At 42.8% G+C, this 24,495-nt stretch overlaps 1 protein-coding gene across 2 annotated transcripts in view; it reads left to right on the plus strand.

The window, feature by feature from the left end:
- Positions 1 to 24,495, plus strand: part of LOC117970220 (DENN domain-containing protein 4B-like) — a 55,321-nt gene that overhangs the window by 4,319 nt on the left and 26,507 nt on the right. For both annotated transcript variants that reach the window (XM_059006439.1, XM_059006438.1), the window contains exons 2-9: positions 11,789 to 12,103; positions 13,038 to 13,290; positions 14,662 to 14,731; positions 15,933 to 16,102; positions 20,116 to 20,357; positions 20,668 to 20,734; positions 21,317 to 21,375; positions 22,456 to 22,600. In XM_059006439.1, coding sequence (XP_058862422.1) covers positions 11,808 to 12,103; positions 13,038 to 13,290; positions 14,662 to 14,731; positions 15,933 to 16,102; positions 20,116 to 20,357; positions 20,668 to 20,734; positions 21,317 to 21,375; positions 22,456 to 22,600 — 1,302 coding nt within the window. In that variant the 5' untranslated portion in view covers positions 11,789 to 11,807. The remainder of the gene's footprint in view (positions 1 to 11,788; positions 12,104 to 13,037; positions 13,291 to 14,661; positions 14,732 to 15,932; positions 16,103 to 20,115; positions 20,358 to 20,667; positions 20,735 to 21,316; positions 21,376 to 22,455; positions 22,601 to 24,495) is intronic.

The raw sequence follows: 24,495 nt of genomic DNA on the forward strand, positions 1-24,495 counted from the left end.
CGTTGCCCCTTTAAAAATAGACCCAGGACACAGAAATGAAGGTTTTTAAGGTGCTCTTGCACTATTTTTTTTTTTTAATAATAACAAAAACAAAAATAAACAAAACAAGCAAACACCTAGGTCTTTTCTTGAGCACCGAACTAAACACAATACAGGAACCTAAACTAACAAACAGGACTGTTTACCCGTTAAAACAAAACATACAAACAAAACCAAACAGGTTTACACGACCTTTTCTTTTCCTACGCTTGTGCACACAAACAAGCAGGCTCTCCACACAGCAGCCCTGAACACACTGGCTGCTTCCTTTAAATACCCTGCACCTGGCTCTAATTTACAATGATAGCCAAGTGCAGGGGATCATCACTAATAAAACAATTAACAAAACAACAAAACAATTAAACAAAAGCAATTATCTTGGCAGGGAGACTTTAACTCTGTCCCTGCCATAAAACAAAACATTTTTATATGGCAGGCCCCCCTTTCCAGCTACATCCATTACAATATACATACATACATACATACATACATAGCAAGAATTAAGAATTAATGCATTTTTTCCATTTGCTGCAAAGGCACTACATTATATTTGCTTGCGAGTTTGCACATTAAAAAAGTGACGCAGGCTATGACTTTTAGCTTGTATATTTTGTGTTCATAAAACGAGACTAATAACAATGATTTTGCGGGTTTTTATGTAGGAGTTCTGTAAAGTGAATATGAATGCATATTTTCCTGGTGCATAACTAGAGATTGCTACCTCGCAAATCAACGACACATGGCTTAAATTACTCCTTAGCATGCCATCTTTCATGAGTTGAAATGGCATTATATTGTGAGTTTTTATGTAGGAGCTATGAACCATTATATGACGTTACCTACTGTACAATGTAAAGTGAATACGAATGCGTATTTTTCATGTTCATAACTAGAGATTGCTAACTCGCAAATGGAGACATGGCTTAAATTACTCCTTAGCATAGCATCTTTCATTGGGTGAAATATTAGTGTTTTTGCGCGAATATCAAATATCCACCCGAATATCAACCTGACTTCACCGGGGTTAAAAATAGACATAATGAAGTGTCTTTGTATAAGTTAGTGATCAGCAGATGTGTCAGCCGCATGAAGAGCACAGCGTGTGGTTTTCACTAACTCTACTGTGCAGAATAAATGATTTTTTTTCCTATGGGTAAACATCAGGACTTTCTTCCTATGCATCGGGACGTGGGACATTTGCTTGGAAATCAGGACTGTCCCGACCATATAGGGACTGTTGGCAGGTATGCAATGGGTGTAGGGTCAGCGTGGGCGGGCAGGACGTCACTTCCAGGTGTTTCATTGGTTCTGGAGAGATATAGGACCAGTAATGAGTTCCAGCCGCAATTTCCTGGAGGACCTGAGTGTATGGAAGACCATCTGGGTCGAAAACACGTTGTGTACGCATTTCAAATATTCACTACGCGTACTCATTTAGACCAATCGGAGCACAGAAATTACTACCTGTACCAATTTTAATTGGTACGTGTTATAAAAAAAATGACACGAGCCACGTATTCCCGACGTTGGTTGATAGTTAGTTTACATTAGTGGCTTGTCATGACAACGCATTCGCTTGTAATCACGTCTTATGCGCAGTGTAATTGGCACAGTAGCCAATAACTTTTGGTGAATCATTTAGACAAGAAGACGTCAATTTAAAACAAGGAATATCGCAAATATGGCAGCGAGAGTTTGTTCTGCGCTGCAATCATACGTTTGCTGAGTGCAGCCTTTCATTGAGGTTTGGTATTTCTTATTTTACGTGGCGTGGTCCTGGCCCCCCCGGACAGGGATCTTGTTTATTGTGAAGTATAATACATTTGTTAATAATTGTTATCTTTCAGTCTCCTGTTTTACCGTCAAAAAATAGTAAGGGTCATTACAATCTATTATTATTATTATTATTATTATTATTATTATTATTATTATTATTATTATTATTATTATTATCATTCTGTATAGCGCCAGGGACGTTTCTTTACAATATTTGCCAGAAGCCTACCCGACTATTGAGACCCAGCGTTTATTATGTAACATCTTCAAATACTTCAGATGCAGTCATGGAGAAGCCACTAACATACACCCTTATAGCATTAAAAGAACTAAATTGCAACATTCCGGCAACATCGTTAAAAGGTTGTGTCAGTGGCTATTAAGTAACAGTTTTATTTTATCACACAATAACACCGTATTGTACACCCCCAAAGTATAAAGCAAAAGTAAACAAGGATATTTCATTATTTATTTAGCATTTTATATAGCGCCAAATTGGCATCTGTACAAGGCAAAAAAAATCATTCAAATCATTAACATACAGTACCATGTGATAAAAAAAACATGGTAGATCATAATGTAAAACACACAGAACAGTACAATGCACACAATTATACACTTTCAAATCATGTATTCAATTATTAAAACCTTTTCACTCTAAAGTTACCCGATATTCTTTGTTAAAGCAAAGTTTTTAATAACTTTCTAAACTGAAGAAAGCTAGAAGAGGTTCTAATTTCCTTTGGAAACAAATTCCATAGATAAGCTGCTCTGGCCTGAAAGGTGCGGCCTCCCAAATTAACATGAGAGAAAAAAGGAGGAGAACTATGGAGGGAACCATTCAAATGTATATTTATGGTATTGATTCGAACAGGAGGAACACTGAAGACAGGCTGGTCCAACTCCATTTAATGCTTTAGAAACAGTGCCAAAGAAATGGACAAGCAGAAGAACGTGCATTATATTATTATTATTCATAACTCACCGTTTACAAAAGAACCGGCGATTATTGGAAGTGACAGAAAAAAATAAACAAAAATACTACAGGAAAAGTAGATGTTATATTTATATTAATAAACGTTGTATTTTATAATTACATTTTATATATATATATATATATATATATATATATATATATATATATATATATATATATATATATATATATATTACATTACATTTATATAGTTGGGTTTTTTTGTTTTGTTTTTAACTCACATCTGATAGCATGCATAAAGATAGTGTGCATTGCATGACTGAATTGGCGAATCCAATAGTTTTATGGCAATAAAATTTAAAAACCTGTACAAAAAAACCTCCATGAAATACTGCAAGACGTCTGTCATTATTGAGACTTTTTTTTCAACCTTGGAGTGTTTTGCTTGGAGGTCTATGACATACAGTACGCTATATAGTGTATGTTTTCTGTCGGTCTTCAAATGCAAATATTTTTAACTGACATGGCCAGTTTGGCCGCTATGGTGTCCCAGGTGTCTTGCTTCATTAGCGTATCCTTATAATCTGGACGGGACGTATCATACAGTTGAGGGCACTTTTGCACCTCGAAAATCTTTCGTTCGGCATGTTTCACTGTGCATAGTGCAGATAACGTCAAACAACAACACTTCAGTTGATTGGTCTAGGTGGAGATTTGCCACGTGGTATTTAAAAAAGAATCGCTCTGGTTTCTATCCTGTGTGGTTTTCTGCCGTGCTGCTTTTCCGTGCCTCGCTCGGTGTTATTGCACCCGTTCAAAACAATAGATTAATTTTTTTTTGCCGCACGGTTTCCCGCTTTCCGCATTCCACTGCTGCTCCCAGTGTAATCAGACCTTTACTCCCCTGGGACACTATGCAATTGTTTATGGAGTGCAGTGTTTTAGCTCCTACAGCCAATCCAAAATCGACATTCCCCCTCCCATTCAGCCCTGGGCCTCTGGCAAGCAGAGGCGGCCAGCTGTGTGAGCACTGTAGTCCACTGGGCTGTGCAAGCAAGGAGCTCAATCCCCTGGAGTCTGCAGGTTTTGTGATAAGAGATGTTCATGCAGCTGTAAGGGAGGAGGAACAAATTATTTAACATTAAACTCCCAGCTTGTGGCATTTGTGCCGGATCACACCAGATCCCACAGCCGGTTCCTTTTTATCGGACCTGCAAGAATGAAACAGTTTTTAAATGAGGAACCATATGGAAAAAAAAATGCAAATTGTGCCAAAAACAACTATATACTTAACATGTACAGTAAATAAAACGCTTTCCTGTTCCATGACTCGAATGACAAAACTGTACTGTAACGATATATTTACGTCTCAGAGTAAGAAAACGACTTTTTATTATAACCACAGTAAACAACGGCAAATAAACTAGCACTCTTAACAACAACAGTGTCGTTGCTCCTGTTCATCAGATTAGTCGCTCCGCCGCTGGTATTGTTCAAACCTGACACTAACAATAAGGCCTTTCATGCATTAAATATTGAAAATAGCTGGACACAAATATATTTAATTGAAAATTTGTTTCAAAATCTATCTGTCTAGGGGGCCCCGCATCCAGCAAAGGCGCTCCACGTGGAGTGCAGTATGTGCTCTATAGTCTGGACGTCGCGTGTTCGAGTCCAGGCTATTCCTTTGCCGACTGAGGACGGGAGCTTCCAGGGGGCGGCGCTCAATTGGCCGAGCGTTGCCCGGGGGGAGGGAGGGTTAGGTCGGCCAGGGTGTCCTCAGCTCACCGCGCACCAGCGACCCCTGTGGTCTGGCCGGGCGCCTGTGGGCTTGCCTGTAAGCTGCCTGAGAGCTGCGTTGTCCTCCGACGCTGTAGCTCTTGGGTGGCTGCATGGTGAGTCCGCAGTGTGAAAAAAAGCAGTCGGCTGACGGCACACGCTTCGGAGGACAGCGTGTGTTCGTCTTCGCCCTCCCGAGTCAGCGCAGGGGTGGTAGCGGTGAGCTGAGCCTAAAAATAATTGGACATTTCCAAATTGGGGTGAAAATAATAAAAATTGGCAACGAATAAATTTATAAAAAAAAATAAAATAAAAATCTATCTGTCTGTCGAGAGAGAGAGAATTGCAAACACACACAAGAAGAGAGTGTTTGTATTTGTCCCCACGTGAGGTCGCCGTGCATGAACTGGTTCACGAGCTCTGCTCTTCAGATCCAGTCGCCTGCCATTGACATCTGTGTCGCAGGCTAGATCTGCCAAAGTGTCTTTAAAAAAGTGCCACTTTGGATCAAAGTTCCTTTTGTTTTGCTAGCAATACACTGGCTGTGCACTGGATGGTGCTGGTGCTTACTACTGTAAACACTGACTGTCTACATTGCACCTGTCTACAGCAGGTAACGAGAACTGAAGAGCCGCTCCTGAACTCATGGTCACTTAACACTACAGATAAACTGCTGCATCCTGGTCCCTGCGATGCACATCACATGGTCTGAGTGCAGAGAGCTGGTATGTAGTGTGATATCTGCAGTGCTGCACTTTGCATTGTGACTGTAGATACACCCTGTTATTTCACAAACCTCTTGCTGCAGCAGTTTACTGGAGAGAATGTTTCAATCAATCTGGAATTCCCCTCTGAGCCAATCGCCTGCGACACAGATGAGGTAATCCCCCTCCAATTTGATTATGTCAAACAGCGGTACTGTAGCTATGGTTACAACTGATTCTCGTTGAATGAGTAGCACCAAAGATTCTAAAAGCAGTTTTCTTCCTCTTTTGTGAGCTTTGTGTTCCTGAGACATTTCATAACGCTAGAGAAATGTGCAGAGACGACTTCTTCATTGTTTCATTGTCGCTTTCAATAGGCATATATGGTTTCAGTGGCTTTTTTTTCCCATGAACCCTTTCTCCCAGTCCCTCGGCTCTAACCAGTAGAGCCACACCACTTCCCTCTTAGTCTCTCACACTTTGAATGAATGAGAGATGGGTACTCATTGAGGAGTGCACACATAACTCTCCAGAACATTTTAAACTGCTTGCAGACTTGTCACGTTAAATCCGTGCTGCTGACGGTAGTCCTGTACCCTATTGATAGTGTTATGGCAGGTGTTTCTAATTTTTTGTTCACCCCGTACCCTGACGTATCCTCAGTGTTTACTACAGCCTTGTTCCCGGGAGGATATATTTATCCGATGCACACATACTCCCCACGCTTACGAAATCAATTCTGGCTGGTGCTCAAAATAAACTACCCCCCATCCCCCCCCGCCCCCTTCCCCCAGAATCAGATTCCTTCAGGAAAGCCCTCCTTCCTCTCCTCCTCTGCTCGTAACCTCAGATTCCCCGAAAGCCCTCCTTCCTCCCCTTCTCTGCTCATGACCTCAGATTCCTTAGCTTTAGCTATCTGTTGCACTTGGACTTCCTGGGTCATTTCAACTCATCAGTGTCTTCTGGGTCATGTTACTAGCTGACAGCATGTCAGTCAATGGGGGAAGCAGCTGATTGGTTAATAACAGCAAATAAGCCATTCAAGAGTTGGGGACAACGTCACCCTCCAGATGACAAGCAAGTGCAACACTAATTGAAAGCATTTTTTAAAATATGGACGTTGCCTTAGTGTTTATTAAACAGCAGTAACCACACAGTGTCAGGTTAGTTTTTCATCCCTATATAAATGAAACAGGCATGTCTGGGATCAGGGCTAGGATTCCCTAGCGCCATGGCAAGCAGCCTCTCATTTTTAATGCCTGTATTTTAGAAGAGGACTAGCTTTAATTAAAGCGCCAACCAGAATAGACGTTTCTTCAGAGATGAGCTCTGTGTGTTGTGGCCAGCACTGAGCGACTGATAGAAAAGATGAGTGCTGCCTGGAGTCTGTCAGCTTAACGTGTCTGATTGCCGTTTCAGAAACTTTTCAAAAAAGCATTTCAGCATTGATCAACTGTTCCAAACAAGAAGGAGCTGTAGCACAGGGTAATTGTGCAGTCTGTTGCCTCATTCTTCTATTTTTCACATTCAATCCTGTGTAGATCCACTTGTGCAATTTGGCCCATTTGGCACATCTTAAAATGCTGACTGTTTAAACCTCTACTGTCTTAGTTTTTAAGGTAAAAAAACAGACCCCTTATGCACTGATCCCATGTGTCTGTCACTCTGCAGGTGAACGCGAGAGCTGCCTTGATTTTTCACCACACACTCCCAGCCTCCTGTAGACGTTTCAGATTGCATTGGGCTATAGTCCGATAAACCCTTGAATTTTTATACAAATATAACTAACCTGTACATTCGCTCTTTCTCATGCTTCCCTTTGCTCTGGCATACAGACTGCTGTTGCGAAGCCTGCTCTCTACTCAGACAATATTAAACTTGTGATAAATGAGACATTTGAAACCTTATCCGCTCTCCCTTTCAGGTACTCAGTGATTATGAGTACCTCCTGAATGGAGCTGCTCTAAACAAACAAGTTACCTGGAATAAAGAGCCTTGGATTAAAGAGGCATTGCAGTGAAACCAGCCCTAGCGAGGGGTTTAATTCAAGTTTGAAATGAATTGCACTGTTTGCTGTGAAGCTCGCTGGCAGGGGTTTGTTAGTTGGAGTAGTTTCTCGGCCTGCCAGCTGCGGTGCAAAACTCGATCCTGGAGGACCGGTGTCCGTGCAGGTTTTTATTGCACCCTAAAGTACTTTATTGAACCTTATTAGAAGCTTAATTGGTCCAATTAACTAATTTAGGGTATGGTTAGAACAAAAACCAGGAGGGACACCGGCCCTCTATGACCTGAGTTGCGCACCACTGCGCTAGGGGAATGCCCTGTGATCTGAATGATGAAACTTGACCTGTTAAAGGAGGAACACCATTTCATTGTAAGTGATCTCCGTGTTGGATCGCAGGGAGACAATGTCAATGCCTGCCTGTACTTGTTCTAGCTTTCTGCATGTTTTGACTGAGCTGCAAGTACCACTCATGCCTTGGCATTGAGCACAGTGTGATAGAGATTAGGGAGGCTCCAGATCCGTTAGTATAACCTTTGTGGGAGCTTGAACTGTGACCAAACCAACGTCTTGCGGGGTTGTGGTATTAAAATTCTAATTTTATCTTGGTGATCTTTCCCACAGAATATACCATTTCCTGCCATGTCTGTAGATGCTGTGAAGTTTGCTTACAACATGCTCTGCTCCGAGTTTTTGCAGCAGTTATTTAAGTTGCTTCACAGTACAAATACACAAACGTACAATCCAGTTTGTGTACGTGATCACACCAATACTTTCCTATATTATCTTCCTTTCATCTTACACAGAACCAACATTAATGTTCATTTGAACCCTCCAGTCGCCTGTAATTGAGTTCCCTTGTCATGAACTTATTGTTTGTTTTCGTTGTGACTGTGGGGTCCAATGCATTTCAGTGGGCCATTATTCCCTATGGGGTGCTATTTTCACATCTCACAATTAGGGGTGTATGATTCATCGTGCATCGCAGAATCGGGATGCTTTCTTTACATGACGTATGGTATCGTCATAGAGGTGTGTACTGTTTGTATCGTCATACAAGACCAAGAGCACAACAGGACAGCTCATTGGAGTTCACCAAGTGGTCCTTGAGTGAAGAATGGTTGATATGAATGCGTACTCTTACTAACTCATTTCATTTTTGTATTTCTACAAAGTAGTCCATCATTTAATTGATCACTCGATCCTAGAGTGCATCGTACAAGTAGCCCATCAGGGCGGTTCGTGTGTCGTGATGCGTGCCGTATCGTGACATCACTGTCTCCTTACATCCATACCACACCTACGAGGGCTCGTTTAGTCTGCTTTAACTTGCTTCCGTCGAGTTCCAGTCCCAGTTTGGGGTACAGATTGTATTATGCCCCTGTAGGGGTGAACTCTTGACTGTACTCTGCTCTTACTCATTTTCTGAATAGTCCTAATTAACACAGGGATGGCAATACGACTCCCACTGCATAGCAGTTTGATCCATTCCTGGTTTTACTAGCAGTTTAATACGACACACGAGCTTGTTATGTATACACACTGTTACTAATGAAGCTGGTAGTAAAACCTGGAATGGATCTCAATCAGACTAGTATATCTTTTCAGATTGCATCTGGCTGTAATCCGATACACTCTCTGTGCTGTGCGGGTTATTATACAATCGTGAGGGCCCTCTGTATGGCACTCCCTGGTTTATGATGTGTAATGTGTTTTGCTTACTTTCTTGTGATCTGTTTTTGCTTGTGCGTCTGTTTTAAAATCATGCTGCGTTTGGTTTAATTTCTAAAGGGTTTTGAGCCAGTGCAGGTATTGATGTTGCTCCACACTGCAAGGGCAGAGAAGGGTATGCTCTCTTTATTTCTGCTGGACTTGCAGAACTGCAAGCTACAGACTGGTGAATATGCCTCTGACACTGAGCTGCACACCTGCAGCCACAATACACTTCAGCAAAATCAGAGGACAGCCGCAAATGCATATTGCAGTAGGGATATACTAGAAGGGTCTCTGTGACGTTCTTTAGCGCATTGAGAGAATCTAGGCATATAGCGGGTGCCTATGTACAGCTGTAGCCAAAAGCTTTGCATCATTGAGAATTTTAGGATTGAAGGCATTAATAAAAAATAAAAAGTATATGAACATAATTTAGATATTTTATTTAACAACATGTAATCAAAGAACTCCAAAATACAATATGAACTAGGAAGCAACAAGTTAGGATTACAACAAGTTATGTCTACAGTGGCATAACAGAAGTGTAAGGGTAGTGCATTAGGTGAGGGTCCGGTACAAGGTGCTTGGGTCAGGCAAGTCCAGGTCAAGCGATCTACAAGTGCAGTCTAAACAGGTTGGTCTTGAGGAGGCAGCGAAAGGCTCTGAGAGATGGAGCAGTCCTGAAGTTCTCTGGGAGCTGGTTCCACCACAGAGAGGTTAGGGAAGAGAAGGAGCGGGCACTGGAGGATGGAGAGATAAGAGGGAACGCATCACCAGTAGAGGAGTGGAGAGGGTGAGAGGGGCTGTAGGGTGACACAAGGGATTGGAGGTAGGAGGGGCAGTGTGGTGAAGAGAGCGGAAGGCAAGAACAAGGGTCTTGAATTGAATGCAAGCAGAGATAGGTAGCCAGTGGAGAGTGTGAAGCAGAGGGGCAGCGTGAGAGTAGCAGGGTTGGGAGAATACAAGACAAGCAGCAGAACTTTGAATGAGCTGAAGGGAGCAGATCGCCGAGGCAGGGAGAGAGTTACAGTAGTCCAATCTGGAGAGTGCAAGAGCTTGGGCCGGGTGTTGGGTGGAATAAGTAGTGAAAAAAGGACTGATTGTGTAGAGGTTACTAAGAAAGAAACGGCAAGTGCGTGTCAGGGAAGAGCTGTGTTGAGAGAAGTATTTTTGTTTTTAAAGAGAAGATAAGATGTACACTCGCAGTAATTAATATCATATTATTATTAAATTAACTTTCATGACCTCCAAAAGTCATCTCCAAGTGTAAGTAGAAATCTAAAGAAACTAGTGTTAAGCAATTAACCCTGTTACATTGAACTGATGTCAAAATTGCTTTTTACAGGTGCTATCTAGGGGTCTGAAAAATTATTAGCTGTGATAATCATGTTTCCGACCGTAACCTAAAGCTAAAAATGTCTTATTAAACTCGCAGTAAAACCCGGAGTGGATCAAACTGCTGTGCAACGGGAGTCTTATTTCCGCTACAGTTGCTTTAAGTAAAGTAGTTCATGTACGGAGTAGCCTACCAGGTGAAGTATATTAAACACTGGGAACTTAAACTCCTGTCCCATTCAATTAGATGCCCTTTCAAGAGAAAAATGGTGCGATAGGAAGAGACTAGCCTTGATTAGAAACTTCCTTTAGAAACCTGGCAAAGTAACAGTCACCGGCTTATTAAAGTTGTGTTGTTTTGTTTTGTTTTGTTTTAATGTAGTAGCGCAATAAAAATAAAAGAATGGCCTGATGAAACAGTACACCCTTGTTCTAGTTGCCAAAAAGGAAGATCAAGTGAGTTCTAGGTTATTCCCAGTTATATATTGAGCACAAGAGCCTTGTTTTGTCTGCTTTACCAGCCCAGAGCAGAGGGAGGTTGTTCAGAGAGTATACAAGCCTCCCTTTGTCTTTCTCTTTTTCTGCTGCGTCTGCACAGAGGGAGGCTGTTAAGTTTACAGGCTCCCTTCTTAAGTAGGCGTCGGGAACAAAAATACCCGCTACGCAGCGATAGAGAGAGAGGAAGTGAAAGTGGTGACAGCTAATCCAAAGTTAAAGTTATTCAAAGTTAGTGTAAAACCTGCTTTTTCTGGACGAGACTTCGGAACAAGGTGCAGACAGGAAACAGATATCTGGTGTGGCTTTCCTGTTTCCTATCCTTGTGTGTGTTAGAGTTGAACCTGATTATCTACAGTAACTTGAAAACAGTCAAATAAAACTCCAAACTCGGGGGGGGGGGGGGGGGTCAATTGTAGTGCACTTCAGTACGGATCTGGGGACTAAACAACATGCTAGCTAGTATCAGTGCCAGCTAATCCCAAACTCTACTGTCTTAATACCAATTGCAGTGTAAAAACACACTGTGCTGACTTCAGCATCAGCTGATCGGAACTTCAGCACAGACCTCAGGGTGGAACTGATGATTGAGTGGGGGAGGGGGCAGAATTCGTGATTCCCTATGTCATCGATGTTCCCTCCTACTTTTAAAAAATAACTGTTACCAATGCTATACTATTGCTGAAATACATTCATTCTAAAATGAAAATTCATTAAACAAATTATGAAGACCTGTTATAATTAATGCATTGAATTCTCACCAATAATTTTGATGAGGACAGTATTCAAATGAATGAATTACTAATTGTACAAAGTTACCCACTCTGATGGGTTATATTACACCAGATCTCTTTAGCTGCATTGTCTCGTTTTTATCCACATACACACACACACACACCAAATGCAATTATTAATTAACCCCTGAATTACACTTCAGACAAGGTTTTCGTTCCAGTTTCTAAAATGTTTTCGAAGCTGGCATGACTGACCCTGCCGCTCTCTTTGCAGGGGCTGGCTCTCAGGCAGCATGACAGAGGAGACATGCCCCCAGCTGGTGGATTACTTTGTGGTGGCTGGCCTGACGCCCGGCTCCAAGCCTCTGGACGAGGAGGGCCCGCAGCGAGCAGCGCGGCCGGTGGAGGCCGTGACGGAGCTGGCAGTCATCGCACGCTCCCTGGGCGAGGACGTGCCCGAGGGCTTCACCTGCATCGAGAAGACTCAGGGCGGGCACACAGCGGAGCTGAGCGCTGGGCTGCTCAACAACCCACACATGTACCTGTGCTACAAGAGAGGCAGAGACAAGGCGCCGATACTCGACCTGGGGTGAGGGGCTGCAGAGGGGCAATCGCTGATTGATTTGCCTGTTATTTTGCCTCAACTAAACATTCCCTATTTGGAGCTTCACACAGCTTGCTACTCAGAAACAGGTGCTTTTCTGTAGAATTAAAGTGATTGCACCTGACAGAATAGTTGTCAGCTGTGTGTCCTCTCAAAGGTCTTGTGTGCTTTTTTTTGTATTTGTATTTTAAAACATGATATCTGTTATCTAAAAGAAAAAATCTTTGAAAAAGCACTGGGTAAAGAAGGCCCTGTTTGCAAGCCCTTGCCTTTAGCGTTGCACTTCCTTGGTCACCCGGAGCGTGGAATTATCCCCCATCGTCCCTTCAGCAGCTGCTTTCCTGTCATTAACCAACTAGCTGCTTCCCCTATAGACTGACACACTTCCAGCCAGGGACCCAGATAACACTGAGGTGACCTAGGAAGTCTACCAGAGTTACTGAGGATTCCTAGTGTAGTACCAGGAAACAAGATAAAACGTGGAAAATGTAGGTAAGATATAAAAGAGGAGAGGGGAGGGGGGAGAACTGTAGATTTGGTGAGAAGTGGAAAATATTGTCTGGTGTAGCAGTGTTTAGTTCATTCTCAGTTATGTCTGTTATTGGTTGTGCTATTAAGGGCTGATCCCTTGTCTTGCAGTAGTTCAGCAATTTGGTAGCAGATAACACTGAGCTGCATGCGTGCTGTTTGAAATCCAGTGAGGCTGGAGTGGCCCAGGACTCCCAATGCTAGCAGTCATATTTATACTATGGAATCTGGGGACTGCTGGTTTGCTAACACAGTTTCTGGTTCGTTAATAACAGGATCCTGTGGCTGGCGGTTGTGGTGGTGTTGACCTGTGTAGTGTATGGATTCAGACAGATAGTGAATGGTTGTATAGAGCTGAGTAGTTACCCCGACTCTCTTTCCCACCCCCCAGGGTCCTGTACGAAGGGAAGGAGACCCTGAAGCCAGGCTGGTATGCAATCGAGACCACTCCCTACAGCCGCTCTGCTAACCTGGGATCTGGGGGTCCCGGGACCCAGCGCACCTTCATCACGTACCGGCGCGCCCCCGACTCGCAGGCCCTCAACACGCTGGGCGTGACGGACATCTCCCTCATCCTGCCCAGCAAGGGGGAGAGCGCCCCACACACCTACTGCAAGGTGGACAAGAATCTCAACACAGGCCTGGTGAGTGTCCTGACCGCCAGGCTGCAGGGCGTCCTGACCGCCAGGCTGCAGGTCTGGGGAGTGTCCTGACTGCCAGGCTGCATTGTAATTAAACTATTCATTGCCATGTCTTATTATATAGCATTCTGTATATGCTGTTGATGTACACCATGTGACTGGATCATGCTGGGAGCCTGCAGGGCAAGCAGGATTATAAATAATCCCTCTGCAGGACATGCAATATGTAGAGTGTACAGCTATGGGCAAACGTTTTGCATCATCATATAGAATTAACTAATTTTGCTTCATGAAGTCATATGAAACCTGCTGAATAACGCCACATACTGAATTACATACCGCTTTGTATTTGAAGTTCCTTGTACTTAACGAAAAACTGACAAAAATTGAAAAATTTGACATTTTGAAATCTAACATGAAATACTGTACTACTATTATTGCTTCCGGTAGACTTTTGCAATATCATTTTGTAGTTTCTTGGATTATATGATGTCAAATAAAATATCTAATTTATGTTCATATATACCATATTCCTTCAAATTTAAGACGCAGCCTAAATTTCCCACACTCTTTTTGAGGAAAAAATAAAACATCAAGTTTATACAGTGATCTGATCAGCATTTCTGATCTGTTCATGCTGAAATTGTAAACACCTCTTTGAATTCCTGATGAAGCTAATGACTCTTCTTTGAAAATGACTGCCTGCGTGTCATGGATGATTCGAGATCGGGCACTAACGTTTTGGTTTGTCTTTTCTCGGCAGTCAGTCACGTTGCTGTTTGTGTACTCGGGTAGTCATGTCTTCTGTTGCCGATTTTAATACACGCATCACTATACTGTACTCGAATTTTAAGACGCAGGCTATTTTTGAAAAGCAAAAAATATAATTTTTAAATGTCTCAATCCAAGCATTTTAGGTGATGCAAAACTTTCGCCCATAGCTGTAGACAGCGTTAGCAGGGAGTCTCATGATTTTAAATGGAATGAAGCAACTGTTCAGTGCTGCCACTTAGGGTTCTCCAGACAAGCTCAAAGCCAGGTAAAGGCAGATTTAGAGAAAACTGATAACTGATTATAAGAGCAGCACAACGGTTGCGAACTCTAGAAAACAGTAAAAACAAGTAATATCACGATGTGTTTCAGAGCAGTCCTCACGCCATCTCATGTGTAAGAGAGCCCTATGGAGGCCACAGGGACGCTTACACTTTTGCGAGTTCATTGAGAATCCTGTGCGGAGCTGGGATTGATCTCTGATTAATGTGTGACTCTAGTGCCAGCGCTCTCCTTCTCCAGGCTGGTGTTCTCTGTCTCAATACAAATGAATGAAAGCTGTAACCCCTGTGCTCTTACCCACGGTGTCCTGTTGTTTTGCAGTGGGGTCCAGCGCTTTACCTCTGCTACAAGAGAGCCGTCGCAAAGGCCAACGCCCTACTCTACGAAGCAGGTGAGTGGAGGCTGTTTGCAAAGCTCATTGCTCTACGAAGCAGGTGAGTGGAGGTGTTTGCAAAGCTCATTGCTCTACGAAGCAGGTGAGTGGAGGCTGTTTGCAAAGCTCATAGCCCCAAGAAGCAGGTGAGAGGAGGCTGTTTGCAAAGATCATTGCTCTACGAAGCAGGGGAGTGGAGGCTGTTTGCAAAGATCATTGCTCTACGAAGCAGGTGAGTGGAGGCTGTTTGCAAAGCTCATTGCTCTACGAAGCAGGTGAGTGGAGGCGTTTGCAAAGATCATTGCTCTACGAAGCAGGTGAGTGGAGGTGTTTGCAAAGCTCATAGCTCTACGAAGCAGGTGAGTGGAGGTGTTTGCAAAGTTCATTGCTCTACGAAGCAGGTGAGTGGAGGTGTTTGCAAAGTTCATTGCTCTACGAAGCAGGTGAGTGGAGGCTGTTTGCAAAGCTCATTGCTCTACAAAGCAGGTGAGTGGAGGTGTTTGCTGCTTCTAATGCATCAATGCACTAATGCCACATACAGTATCTGTACTGCCTGGCCACTTTATTAGGACCTCGTCTAATATCAGATTGGACCACCGTCTGCCCTGATCACATTATCGGCTTGAAAGTAGGCATCGGTGTCGGGAGCAAGCGCAGCATTGTAGGGTGGGCTTAATCTGCAGCAATGTTTAAATAAACTGCAGCATTCATTTGGCCTGCCAGAGTAATCAGGGAGCCCAGGGTTTACCAGGAGAACACCAGGGCGATGCCAAACCCAATCTGGCAGACAGGTGTACAGCTATGGCCAAAGGTTGTGCATCGCCCTATAGAATAAACAAATTTTGCTTCATTAAGTCGAATGAAACTTGCTGAATAATGTTACGTTAACATATATTTAATTACATACCGCTTTGTAGTTTTCCATATACTTAACAACAAACTGACAACTTGAAAAATGTGACATTTCCGGCTTCCAGTAGACTTTTGCAATGTCATTTTGTACTTTCTTTGATTATGTGGTGTAAAATAAAAGATCCAAATTTATGTTCATATACATTTTTTTTTTTTTGGCTCAATCTTAAAATTCTCAGTGCTGCAAAGCTTTTGGTCATAGGTGTAGGTGAAAGGAACACCTGTTACAGCTAACGTGCTTTCATTTTAAAGCATGCTGTGTGTGTGTGTGTTTTGAAGGCCCTGTGTTCTGTGTGCTGTGTTTCAGGGCTGCTCAGCCGCTACCCCGAGGCAGACACTGCCTCCTTCCCCCTGCCCGACTCTGTGCCAGAGTTCTGTCTGCCCATGGGAGCCACCATCGAGAGCTGGCCCCTCAACACCAAGTACCAGCTCCCCGTCTTCTCAACATTCGTGCTGACCAGCGCCTCTGCAGACAAGGTAGAATAGTGATCTCAACAGAAACCATCACACACACACAGAGCAGGATATCAGCCAGGTTAGAGATTCACGATCTCAACAGAAACCATCACACACACACAGAGCAGGATATCAGCCAGGTTAGAGATTCACGATCTCAACAGAAACCATCACACACACACAGAGCAGGATATCAGCCAGGTTAGAGATTCACGATCTCAACAGAAACCATCACACACACACAGAGCAGGATATCAGCCAGGTTAGAGATTCACGATCTCAACAGAAACCATCACACACACACAGAGCAGGATATCAGCCAGGTTAGAGATTCACCTGGTAGAATAGTGATCTCATCAGAAACCATCACACACACAGAGCAGGATATCAGCCAGGTTAGAGATTCACTATCTCATCAGAAACCATCACACACACAGAGCAGGATATCAGCCAGGTTAGAGATTCACTATCTCAACAGAAACCATCACACACACAGAACAGGATATCAGCCAGGTTAGAGATTCACGATCTCATCAGAAACCATCACACACACACAGAACAGGATATCAGCCAGGTTAGAGATTCATGATCTCATCAGAAACCATCACACACACAGAACAGGACATCAGCCAGGTTAGAGATTCACGATCTGATCAGAAACCATCACACACACAGAACAGGATATCAGCCAGGTTAGAGATTCACGATCTGATCAGAAACAATCACACACACAGAGCAGGATATCAGCCAGGTTAGAGATTCAATATCAGAGACGTGCATCAGAAAGTATTGATATTTAATTTAATTTAATTTATTTATTTATTTATTTTTTTTTTTTACAGTGTTTCATTTTTCTAAATTACATGCCTAAATGGGGAGCACTGTTAGCAATGGTATTTATTCACACAGTTTCTGCCATTCTAAAGTATGTTTTAATTGATCCTGAGCTTTATGAATTTTATTAAACACTTTAGTTTAGCATTTCACTTTAGTGTCAGTTTCTATTTAGTTGGTAAGATTATTATTTTGTTTCTATTTCATTTTCGTTTTAAATTATTTAGTTATAGTTTCATTTCCATTTCAGTATCTTTTCATTTTAAGAGACTTTTTTTTAGGTTCACGCTGAGTTGATACATACAAAATATATATTCATATATAATGAATCCCTCAATTCCACTTCGATTCACCCCTGTGCTTTGAGTAACAGTGCCACGGAGCAGGAAGTCATTCGAGCTGAGCTGTGCTATTTTACAGAGCGTTTTCCTGAAATGATATAAAATAAATACAACTCTGAATATTCGTTGGTCACGTTTTATTTTTTCATTTTCAGTTTCGTTCTGTTTTTTAAACATTTTCCAGTTTCAAGTACTATTTTGTTAAGGAAAATGTTTATGCTTTTAGTTTTTAAACATTTTCGTTTTAGTTTTTGTTCACTGAAAAAACACTGGTTATAAACAATAGCAAAAGATCACAAAGGCTAAAGTGTAGAATAACTTTTTTGCAAAAGCAAAGCAGCCCCATGCAATTGGGGAGACATGCATAGAGAGAAAGACAGACCTGGAAAGACTATATCCATTATAACTGATTATAAACAATGGCAAAAGTATAGAATAGTCTTCTTATTTCTAATCCTATTCCATAATTGTTAATAGCATAATTAATAGCATGCTTAGATTGTTTATCACTTGTAACAGATCCCTAAAGTGTTTCCCCATATAGTTTAGCATTTTATGTACACGTTTATAAATATTTGTAAGTTAAAAGGCCTGCTAAAAGATGTACAGTAGTTCTTTAAGAGGAGTAACACTATTAGCAGTAATATTAATAGTAGTATATATTGTAGTAATAGTTTATTATTATTTATTTCTTAGCAGATGCCCTTATCCAGGGCGACTTACAATTGTTCAAGATATCACATTATTTTTACATACAATTACCCATTTATACAGTTGGGTTTTTACCGGAGCAATCTAGGTAAAGTACCTTGCTCAAGGGTACAGCAGCAGTGTCCCCGACCGGGGATTGAACCCACAACCCTCCGGTCTAGAGTCCAGAGCCCTAACCACTACTCCACACTGCTGCCCTATTTAGTTATAACAGAAGTAGTGATGGTAATAGCGACAGGAATGGTAATAATAGTTACAATATAATTAGGCTTGCTACTATACGATTTTAATTTTTTTGCCAAATCGATGATTAATATCGACATTTATTTTAGAAAGAATTTACTGTTTTTTTTTCAATTTCAAGCAGAAAATGAGTGAAATTGACCTTTATGCATTATGTCATTGAGAAACGTCTCATTAGAAACCCCTTCATCATATTCAATGGAACAAAGCCATGGTTACCAGCATTCTAATTGAAGTAACGTTTGGTCACAGCTGAGCTATACATTTAAAAATGGTCTCAAATAAACCGTAGTAAACGCTGCATATAAACGTGTATTACACAGACCTTTATAGCATGCATTTACGAGTAAAAATAATATGCACAGAACAAAACATTAGATAGTTAAACAGAACTAACTTGCAGTTATTATTCAGAGTCTGAGCTCCCCCTCTCCTGCTTCAGCACAGCCAGACTCAGAGTCCCTGGAAGGCAGACGGGTCTGCTTCGTCCTGCCGCAGAGACTTCAGCCATCGCCAAGGTATTGTGAACAATATTCACAAAACCCTGTGCCCCATTTTCAAATCAAACTAGTAACTGTCACTGTATACCTAAAGTAAAAGCTTACACCCGCTAATTTCAAAGTAGGCGCTTTGAATGACAGGCGCTGTAGCTGGCAAATGAGAGCATTCTAGCAGTGCTTCAGTCAGTGAGATCTGTCAGAACAGGGTGAAACTACAGAACTAATGGACCACTGAGATGACTGACAGCGACCCCCAGGCATTCAGAGCGGAGACGGGACAGACAGCAAGTAGAAAAACTACACAAACTAGAGATGATTTCTAAATGATTATTTTTGGTAAGAAAATAAAAAATAGCGAGTGGTTTTATTAACGTTTTATCGTATATAAATTTATTTGTCAACTCACTTTTTTGGGGGGAATTCGACTTTAACAGGTTTTTCCGATTTTAATATTGAAAAGTAGCAAGCCTGATTATAATGTACATTTAATTTGATATAGCGCCCTCCCTTCACACTACGGCATCCCAGAGCGCTGTACAAAGTTAAAAACAAGACGAGAGCTCATATATATATATATATATATATATATGATCTACACCCCAGCTACAACCATAGAAAAGAACCATACAATTATAAAAAAGCACTTAAAAATAAATAAATAAATAAATAATTGAGGTTTCCAATTTAGACTTAAAAGAATCAAATGTTTCAACCTGCTTAATGTCAACCGGAATAGAGTTACACAAGCAAGGAGCACAACAGCAGAAAGCTCCAGCTGATTAAGATGGGGGGGCTCCCGAGTGGCGCATCCAGCAAAAGCGCTCCGCGTGGAGTGCAGGATGAGCCCTATAGCCTGGAGATCGCAGGTTCGAATTCAGATGTCACAGCCCACTGTGACCGAGGGTTCCCAGGGGGCGGTGCACACTTTGCCGAGCGCTGCCCGGGTAGGGAGGGCTTAGGTTGGCAGGGGAATCCACGGTTCACTGCACATCAGCAACCCCTGTGGCCGATAGGGCGCCTGTGGTTCTGTAGTGGAGCCGCCAGATCTGTGTTGTCCACCGGCACTGTAGGTCTGTTGGCTTCGCTGTGGATCCGCAGTGCGAAAAATGCCGCAGTTTCCCAAGTCGCCAGGGGAGCTGCGAGCGGGGAGCCGAGGATACAGATAATAATTGGGCATACAAAATTGGGGAGAAAAAAACGGGGTAACATTTTTTTTTTATTAAAAGTTCTGCATTTTCTCATCTCAAGGAACAAATAGGAATATACAGAGTTAGTACTTCTTGTAGCTCGGATGGCCCTGATCCACGAAGGTCCTTGTAAGTGAATAGTTCTTGCAGTAATCCCAATAGCTGTGCTAGCAGCAGCACTCTCCACAGTAACACTCGTTCCCTCTCCCCCTCCTCAGGTGTACGGCGCTGCTCTCCAGTTCCATGAGGCGTATCCACGGGAACGCTTGAAGGACAAGCAGTGTCTGCGGCTGGGATTGGTCAGTGTGATCGACCGCCGGCCAATCACCAACCGCATGGTGCAGGTGAAGAAGAGCATCTGTGTGCTGTCCCACTGGCCCTTGTTCGACGTCTTCCAGAAGTTTCTAACCTTCATCTACCGCTACTCCATCTCGGGCCCCCATGTCCTCCCAATAGAAAAGTGAGTGTTACACTGGAAAGGGGCAGGCATGAGGCATGGAGGCTGAACTGCTTCCTCCCTAGCCCCCTAAAAGAGAGGGTGCTCCCTCCAGTCCAGGGCAGGCTTGAGGCATGGAGACCGAACTGCTCACTCCCTCACCCCCTAAGAGAAAGGATGCTCCCCCAATTAGCAGTGTCACTTTTAAATGACCAGTAAAATTCTGCTGGAAAGGAATCAACCCATCGCATTGAGATTGAATGGAGGGTATTGGTTCCAGTAGCAGTGATAGTATCTGCTCATTAACTGTGTGTTTCAATGTTGTTCCTCACAGGCACATCTCCAGCTTCATGCACAATGTGCCCTTCCCCTCTCCACAGAGACCCCGCATACTGGTGCAGGTAGGAGCCTGGCGATGCCACATCTGAAACCCCAGTGCACCACTTCCATAATGTTCAAGGGGCTGCCTCACACCATCTTCCAGATATGGTCCTGATGGGGCAGCATGTATGATGCATGATGAGATCAAATGATCATGTACTGATGGGCTATTTTGCTAAGACGGAGATGGAAACAAGCTTAAAAAACAGAGGTAGAAGTTCAATCAGTCTGCATGACGCAGAGACAACAGGGACAGAAATAAGACTGCCATTGCGTTGCAGTTTGATCCAGTCCTGGTTTTACTATGTTTTTAAAAAGACTCACCTGACCTTGTTACCTCTACACTGTAGCTCATCAAGCTTGTAGTAAAACCTGGATTGGGTGAAGCTACTACGCAATGGTATCCCTTGTATTCAGAACTATAAAATGCCCTTTTCTTTCATTCAAGAACCATTTGGTGAAGTGTTATGTGCTATGTTGTGCTTTTGGACTATACAAACAATGCACACCTCTGCTGTGATGCATCATGTAAAGAGTGAGTCAGGATTGATGGATGCATCTCGTGTAACTGATTTTCTCTCTCTTCTCTTCTCATCTCCAAGCTCTCCCCCTACGACAACCTGCTGCTGTGCCAACCAGTGTCTTCACCGCTGCCTCTCAGGTAAGGGCTGCAGCACAATGCTGTCCTGAGATCTCACTGGATGCCTGGGAGTGTCTCTCTCCTCTCTCTTCTCTCTCCTTGCCTATCTATCTCTCTCTCTGTCTCTCTCCTCTGTCTCGCTCTCACATCTCTCATGTCTCCTCACCTATCTCCTCTCACTGTCTCTCTATCCTGTCTTCTCTCTCTCTCTCTCTCTCTCTCACACACACACATCTCTCCTCTCCCCTCTCTCTCTCTCGTGTGTCTCTCTCTCACACTCATGGTGCATGCTGGGAGTGGTAGGTTTTGGGAGAGTGGTTGAGTGAGACGCTGTGAGTATCTCTCTGTATTTTAACGTTCACGCACTGTTTTAGTCTTTTGTGTGCACTGTTCTTAATTAGTTTTGTATGCACTCTGTGGTCTTCTAACGCTTAGGGCCATTATGGCCCCCATTTTCTTTTGAGTCCCTGTCCTGCAGACATGGGATTAAGGTAGTGACAGAAGAGTAGGTGTCTGTGGAGAGGACTGTGTACTGGCAGGGTGTAATAATGTAAAGTCTATGTCTCATATGAATCGAGCCGTGGTGATTTTTGTTAGTGATTTTTGTTAGTTTTTGTTAGTGACGAGACTCTGGGTGAATAGAGTGGTAGAGGAAGGGTCAGACAGTGGAGTCGGGGGGAGCGTCGAAAACGGATGGAAACACAGATGGATCACATTAGTTTACTGTAAAGCTGCGTCTTAGTTGGTGCTTTATCTTGGCGAGAGCCGAGTCTCAAATCATCATGAAGTTTTAACATCTACTCTCATGTAATGGAAATCATGTGTGGTCTGTAGATACTTCTCTGTGTGAGCTGCAAAATAATGAGCTAGTCCTGCTGTTTTTAAAGGTTTTAAATTGCAGTTTTGCTTTTTTTGTGGTTTTACTTATTCATGCGGTATGTTGTACTGTTTTTTGATTTGAGAAAATTGTCTTTTTTGTTTTTTGTTAAATTTTTTAAAAAGTATTTAGAAGACTAAAAGTTGTGTTAAAAGTCAGTGTCTCTCTCTCTCTCTCTCTCTCTCATATATCATCATTTCTTCCCTCTCCCATACCATCTCTAGTGGAGCTAGTTTCGTGAAGCTGCTCCAGAACCTGGGCCCAGAGAACGCTGCCTCTCTGCTGCTGGCTGTGCTGAGCGAGAGCAAGCTGCTGCTGCACTCACTGAGACCGGACGTGCTGACTAGCGTGGGCGAGGCCCTCGTCTCTGTGAGTTCCACACAGCGCAGGCACAGCCCTGTCATTAATGTACTTGAACCTCGTCTCTGTGAGTTCAACACAGCGCAGGCACAGCCCTGTCATTAATGTACTTGAACCTCGTCTCTGAGTCCCACACAGCACAGGCACTACACTGTCATTAATGTACTTGAACCTCGTCTCTGTGAGTTCCACACAGCCCTGTCATTAATGTACTTGAACCTTGTCTCTGAGTCCCGCATAGCACAGGCACAGCCCTAGCCCTGTCATTAATGTACTTGAACCTTGGCACACCTACGGAGTTGTAATTATATCATACTGACCCTTGTCTCTGAGTCCCAATACACTGACAGCGTGCCACATACCACAGTGTCAGATTCCACGGCCTACGTTTATCTATATATCTATATCTATATCTATATCTATATCTATATATATATATATATATATATGCAGTGCATTGCATAAGTATTCACCCCCCTTGGACTTTTCCACATTTTGTAGTGTTACAACCTGGAATTAAAATGGATTTAATTGGGATTTTTACCATTTGATTAACACAACATACTTAACACTTTGAAGGTGCAAAATATTTTTTATTGTGACACAAAAGTTAATTAAATTGCATAAGTATTCACCCCCCTGAGTCAATACTTGGTAGAAGCACCTTTGGCAGCAATTACAGCTGTGAGTCTTTTTTGATAAGTCTCTACCAGCTTTGCACATCTGGATCCTGCAATTTTTGCCCATTCTTCTTGGCAAAATTGCTCAAGCTCTGTCAAGTTGGATGGGGACCGTTGGTAAACAGCAATTTTCAAGTCTTGCCACATATTCTCAATCGGATTGAGGTCTGGGTGATTCTAAGACATTCAGGTTCTTGTTTTTAAACCACTCCAGTGTAGTTTAGGGTAATTGTCGTGCTGGAAGGTGACCCTCCGCCCCAGTCCCAGGTCTCTTGCAGACTGAAACAGGTTTTCCATCCATCTTGCCCTCAATCCTGACCAGTTTCCCAGTCCCTGACGATGAAAAGCATCCCCATAACATGATGCTGCCACCATGCTTCACCGTGGGGATGGTGTTCTCAGGGTGATGAGCAGTGTTGGCTTTGCTCCACACATAGCGTTTTGCGCTAATGCCAAAAAGTTCAGTTTTGGTCTCATCAGACCAGAGAACCTTTTTCCACATGTTTGCTGTGTCTCCCACATGCCTTTAGGCAAAATCCAAACGGGATTTGATATGGTTTTTTTTCAGCAATGGCTTTCTTCTCACCACTCTTCCATAAAGCCCAGCTTTGTGGAGCGTCCGGGTTATAGTTGTCCCATGGACGGTTTCTCCCATCTCAGCTGTGGATCTCTCCAGCTCCTTCAGAGTTACCATTGACCTCTTGGTTGCTTCTCTGACTAATGCCCTCCTTACCTGGTCACTGAGTTTTGGTGGACGGCCTTCTCTAGGCAGAGTCGCGGTTGTGCCATATTCTTTCCATTTTTTAATAATGGATTTAACGGTGCTCCGGGGGATGTTCAAAGTTTGGGATATTTTTTTATAACCCAACCCTGATTGGTGCTTCTCCAGAACTTTATCCCTGACTTGTTTTGATAGCTCCTTGGTCTTCATGATGTTGTTTGTTTAGATATGCTCTTTAACAAACTCTGGGGCCTTCCAGAAACAGGTATATTTAATCTGAGATCATGTGACACTTTAATTGCACACAGGTGGACTCCATTCAACTAATTATGTGACTTCTGAAGGCAATTGGTTGCACCAGAGCTTATTTAGGGGTGTCACAGCAAAGGGGGTGAATACTTATGCAATAAAGACTTTTCAGTTTTTTATTTGTAAATAATTTTGAAAAATATGTAGATTTTTATCCCCACTTTATGGACTATTTTGTGTAGATCAGTGACCAA

This window comes from Acipenser ruthenus, chromosome 32, assembly GCF_902713425.1.
Source record: "Acipenser ruthenus chromosome 32, fAciRut3.2 maternal haplotype, whole genome shotgun sequence".
NCBI classification, from domain to species: Eukaryota; Metazoa; Chordata; class Actinopteri; order Acipenseriformes; family Acipenseridae; genus Acipenser; species Acipenser ruthenus.